The following is a 5,255-nucleotide window of genomic DNA, read 5'->3' as shown; positions in this document are numbered from 1 at the left end:
TTCATTCAATATATTAAAGGTTCATTCAGTATATTCAAGGTTCATTCAATATATTCAAGGTTCATTCCATATATTCAAAGATTAGTTTCCTGAACGCCATACAAACACATTTAAACTGAATCTTTGTTTATACCAGGATCCTGAATTATCTGTTTTAGAGACCAGCCAAAATTACAGAGCTCTCACTCCGCTATTCTTTTCGGATATCTTTTTTTTTTTTTTTTTTAAAGCCAAGTTAAAAACAAATAGTAAATATTTTTGGACAAATAGCTCAAGAGTGCTGTTACTATGCAGAAGTAAACTGTTCTGAGATAAAGAAATCAACACAGACAGGCTCATGTGCGGGTGTTTTATCCACACACAACTCAGCAGCGGAGATATCGCTACAGGTGTGAAGCATCTCGACACATAAACGATCGTTTCGGTGACGCATTATTCCCGCGAAACTCGGTTTTTTCTCTGAAGCTAAAGTCAAAGTAAAGACGTTTGCAATGAGTAAAAAAGACAACGGTAAGAGTCAGCTCATGTGTCAGGATGTTAATGACTGTTAACAAGCTAAATGTCTCATCTCCCACTCGTGTCGACGCTCGTTAGAAGAAACAGATACTTAAAAAGTTTGGATACGAAGCTATAAGCTAACGTTAGCCACATTAAACTACATAGTTAGGGTAAGTTAGCTGACATCAAAGCTGTCAAACCTTTAAATGAGTACAGCCACTGGAGTGTTTTATAGTATGTATGAATATAACATCATTGTTCACCAGTGGTCAAAGTGTCTTAAACTTACCAAAAAACTAACATACAAACAAATGTAACACACAGTAACAGTAAAGGCAAAGGTAGCTGTCACTCATAGCTATGTTTAAGATAATATTTTAGTATAATATATTTAATGTAGGTACCATGTGCATGTTTGTGTCAGCTCATTTGATCAGATGCTTTAATCCACAGGAGCTTCACTTATCCTGGCCTATCTGAATGAGAAGAACCGGCCCTACAGTGCTCAGGATGTCTTTTGTAACTTACAAAAGCAGCACGGATTGGGCAAAACGGTGAGATTAACACTTAAACATGCAGTGGTGTGTATGTGAAGCCTGCAGTTAATCAATGTACTGCTTATTTGTGACTCACTAGGCAGTTGTCAAGTCCATGGAGCTGCTGGCGCTGGAGGGCAAGATAAAGGAGAAGACGTACGGCAAGCAGAAGATTTATTTTGCAGACCAGGTTAGTCTGTCCATCTGGGAGTCTGTGGACAATAGGCAGTGAAAGCAACACGAGCACACACACAGTTTCTTATCGTAATCTAAGATGAAACTGATTGCTGTTAATCTCCCCCTCAGGCTCAGTTCAGTGACGTTAATGATGCAGACCTGAAGGCCATGGACTGTCAGATCTCAGAGCTCAGTGCCGAGGTGCAGTCACTTACCCAGAGCTGCAGACAGCTAGACGCAGGTGAAGTACACCAATAATCTCTGCAACTTTACATGGTATCAAGATATTTGAATTTTGCACTGTTGGAGGCCACTGTTTGTTGCGGTTTTGGGTAACACTCCTCTACACTGAAGGCGTTTTCATTGCACTGCATTTCTTTCTTTGAAATGGGATGTTGTGTACATTTGTGTATAATTTCCTCTAACAGAGCTGAAGGAGCTCAACAGCTCTCTGACAACAGAGGAAATGATGTCAGAGATTCAAGAGCTGAAAGCGGAGTGTTCTGGGTACAGAGAACGTCTGGAGAAGATCAAGTCGGCCACAAATCACGTCACACCAGAAGAGAAAGAGAAGGTAGGGCGTGCGTTGATGCAAAAAATATCTTAGACCTAGTGAATGTTGTATTTGTTTACCATTTGCTGTACAGTATGGTAGTACATTGCTCATACTGTTTAAATTTGCAGGTTTACAAAGAGCGGACTGTATACGTGAAGGAGTGGAAAAAAAGGAAGAGATTGGTAATGTATATGGAGTTGCAATAATGAGTCAATTAAAAGATCAGTTGAGTGACAGAAAATTAATCTGCAGCTATTTTGATAAATAATTTTCCGTTAAAAATGCCAAAATGTGATGATTTGTTGCTTTTCTTTGTCATATATGACACTAAATTAAGTATCTTTGGGATTGTAAGTTGCACATAACAAGAAAACATTACTTAGGCCTCTGAGAAACTGAATGTCGTTTATTAACACACCGAACAACTGATTGAGAAAATAATCAGCAGATTCATCGATACTGAAAATAAGTTAGTTGCAGTCTCCACATTTTAAATATTTCAATTAGTAAATATTAAATAAAGATGTATGTTGGTTTCGTGAGGATTACAAGCAGTAGATGGAAAGGGAAATATGTAATGTTTTGTTTCTCTCAGGCTTCAGACATGATAAATTCAATCCTGGAAGGGTATCCTAAGAGCAAAAAGGAGTTCCTGGTGAGTGAAAGCTTATAAAATCCCCTGTCCAAAAACACAATTTCGTGCCACGACCTATGCATGTTTTGCTTCACTGTACTATTGAATAATGTGTTGCCCTCACAGGATGAAGTCGGAGTGGAGACTGATGAGGACTGTAAGGTGGTTGTTCCAAGTACTTGAAAGAACAAGAAAACACTTGTTCATCCACTTCATCAATGCAAGCCTGTGCAGTGCTTAGCTAAGAATATGGATTATACATCAGGGCGGTCTGAGCCACAGCAAAATCTTTATTTATTTATAGCCTTTCTTTTGAACAAATAATACATCTTTAATAAAAGTTGATTCGAAATACAACTTTTGTAATGCAAAGTATATTTATACAAAAATATAGCTGTCATTTGCGAGACACTAAAACTACGTCACACCATTAGACAGCAGTGAGGGACGCTTATCACCTCATAGGCAACATTGGTTTATTTTTTTCCCTTTTTATGAAGCCATAAAAAACAATCCTGAGCCTATGCTGAAAATGTCAACAGATTATTCATTATAGCTTTGAGAACTGTACATTTTTTGTTGTTCTTATTACATGTTCAAGTCCATCTTGTTGCCAGTTTTTAAAAAGTACATAAAAGAGCCAAAATGTATAAAGCCTTGACAGTTATTCATGACCTTATGAGTGGGTTGTCCTATTTTTTCCTCCTCTCCTTTGTTAATATTCCTTTGTGCTGTTTCTTCACTCGGTATTGCTGCCAAGTTATTAAATGTTCATGACAGTAACGTATGATGCTGGAGTGCTAAGTGAATTTCTCAAACAAAACAGCCAAACTCATCTCTTTCTCAATTATCTTAAAACATTAGGAGATTTTACAGGTCTGTCTTTTATGCTGTTTAAGACAATGTATTTTCATTTTACTCGGGTCAAATTAAATGGATGTATTAAAGATATTTCTTTACATAGATTGCCTTAGATGGCTTTTTTTAAAGAAAATATTTCCCCATCATTAAAACAACAATAAAGCAACTCTTTATCGAACAGATTAGCTGTGTGTGTGACAGATTTTACTTGCTCAAATACTGGAAACTGTCAAAAGTCATCACAAATATTTGCTTTATATTAAACGTTTAAAAATCAAAGTATAAAAAACGTTTAATTCAGTACAGCAGCTGTAAATCTCTCTGCGTAGGCCTGTCCAAGTTTCTCACCAGATACCTGTGACTGGAGGGGGGAGTACAGTGACAACACGTTTTCCACTCAGCAGTCTTGAACAATCATAAGTGCTGCTGCACTGTTCGGAATGAACTGTTCCTGATCATAAAAGCCACTGATAAGTAATTCAATTATTTTAAATGCTTATTGTAAACTGCAATCTGAAAGGTTCATCATAATTAACACTTTGTATTTAACATTATCTCCCAAATAAACACATGTATCACTACAACTGAATAACTATTTAACATTCAACACAATTTGTATTGTAGCTTAATTATCGTCAATATATACAATCATTCATAAATCTTAGACACTTATGCTGCTTAAATTGCACACCAGTCACCCGTGAGATTTCAGCATACTGTCGCAGCTGTATTAATGAGAACTTCACATTTTGTCACAAAAGGTAGAAATCTTTTAATCATTCCTCAGTGACAAAATGCTGCAGCGCCATAGAGCATGCTCCTGAGTGTGCGCATAGTTAGGATAAACGACAGTTACCCTGCAGTAGTGTGTCTGCTATGGTTCAGGAGTGGTATGGCTGACTGAAGCCGAGACAAGCCCTTTGGATCAGCTTTAAGCTGCAGTTATGTCAGATGTAAAAGAGGGAATGGTGTGTTTTTACATGTTTATCACTATTCTCGCTCCTTTTTTCAGTTTCTGTTAGGTTGATAGGTTGCAGACGCAATACGATCAATAAACTCTATGTAAGAGGAGTCTTTGTTTTCATTTACCTCAACAAGGGCAACAGTTACTGCAAAGTATAATCACAACTGCACTGTCTTGTCAATCTGATGCATTTAACTTAAATATTAACTTGTGAACTCTAATTTTGACTTCTGAGCTCTTGTGTTGCCTCTGCATTTCTTGGCAGAATAGTAAAAAATATGAGCATTCAGCTGAGGCCCGGAAAATACTCGTATGAGAAAGTGATCCTTCCTAAACACACAGCTGCTCGATCCAATATAACTTTTCATCTCTGCCCATGGTGTGGGTTGAGGCAATCCAATTGCAGCCAGGGAGTCACTGATGAGCTGAAGTGAGTGTAAATACTGTGGTGTGGCGTGAGGCTGATTGGAGTTTTTACTCCACCCTGAGAGGCCAGAGCAAGCCCAAAGTCACTTTCTGGGAGTTCAGTCCAGAGGTTTAAATGGATCAATAAAGCTGACCATTGAGCTGCCGGAGCACCCCGACAACAAACTCCCTCAGCGTCTAGGAAAGAACAGAAGGATCACAAGAATCACACAAAATGATCTCAACATTAACCAGTTTTACCGTGTCTGATCTGATGTCCACAATGGGTTCAGAATATTTTTTACCTGCGGCTTGCAGTGCTCCTCAATCCAGCTGAAAACGCAGGCGGAAAGTTCTTGGAAACTGCTCACTGAAACCGAATTACTGAAGGACTGGAACAGGGAGTCCATGATGCTCTGAAAGATGTTGAACTTAACCTGGTCAGACACCTGATCCTCTCCCTGCTGTGGGTTGTTCTGGTGGGCCTTCACTATGTGCTCATAGTTCCTATTAGGAAAGACAAACACTGTTCACTGGCATTGCAAATTACAATTTAATTAATGGTCACAACTGTTCCATAAAGAAATCATTAACTCGAGCCAGTCCTTTCATACACTACATTCA

The 5,255-nt window shown here is 38.3% G+C and overlaps 2 protein-coding genes across 2 annotated transcripts in view; one reads left to right on the top strand and one right to left on the bottom strand.

Annotated features, from left to right (window-relative positions):
• The first annotated feature begins 421 nt into the window (after positions 1-421).
• psmc3ip (PSMC3 interacting protein) lies at positions 422-2,732 on the top strand. The gene is made up of 8 exons (XM_035655137.1): positions 422-510; positions 952-1,052; positions 1,135-1,224; positions 1,341-1,452; positions 1,640-1,785; positions 1,896-1,949; positions 2,363-2,422; positions 2,528-2,732. Exons 1-8 carry the CDS (start codon positions 492-494, stop codon positions 2,582-2,584), a joined length of 639 nt encoding a protein of 212 aa, XP_035511030.1. The 5' UTR covers positions 422-491; the 3' UTR covers positions 2,585-2,732.
• A 131-nt stretch (positions 2,733-2,863) lies between these two features.
• mlx (MAX dimerization protein MLX) overlaps positions 2,864-5,255 on the bottom strand; it is a 5,779-nt gene continuing 3,387 nt past the window's right edge. The window contains exons 7-8 of the mRNA XM_035655135.1: positions 4,937-5,138; positions 2,864-4,829 (exon numbers count right to left, since the gene is read on the bottom strand). Of these exons, the coding sequence (XP_035511028.1) occupies positions 4,773-4,829; positions 4,937-5,138 (259 nt within the window). The 3' untranslated portion in view covers positions 2,864-4,772. The remainder of the gene's footprint in view (positions 4,830-4,936; positions 5,139-5,255) is intronic.

This window comes from Morone saxatilis, unplaced genomic scaffold, assembly GCF_004916995.1.
Source record: "Morone saxatilis isolate NCDOM2014 unplaced genomic scaffold, NCSU_SB_2.0 Contig14, whole genome shotgun sequence".
In the NCBI taxonomy this organism is placed as follows: Eukaryota; Metazoa; Chordata; class Actinopteri; family Moronidae; genus Morone; species Morone saxatilis.
This window is presented reverse-complemented; position numbering and strand designations above follow the sequence as displayed.

Bases quoted from the DNA above. Each gene is read 5' to 3' on its own strand.
- psmc3ip (XM_035655137.1), top strand. The intron at 1,053-1,134 runs GTGAGATTAACA...GTGACTCACTAG, and splicing joins AGCACGGATTGGGCAAAACG to GCAGTTGTCAAGTCCATGGA. The intron at 1,225-1,340 runs GTTAGTCTGTCC...TCTCCCCCTCAG, and splicing joins AGATTTATTTTGCAGACCAG to GCTCAGTTCAGTGACGTTAA.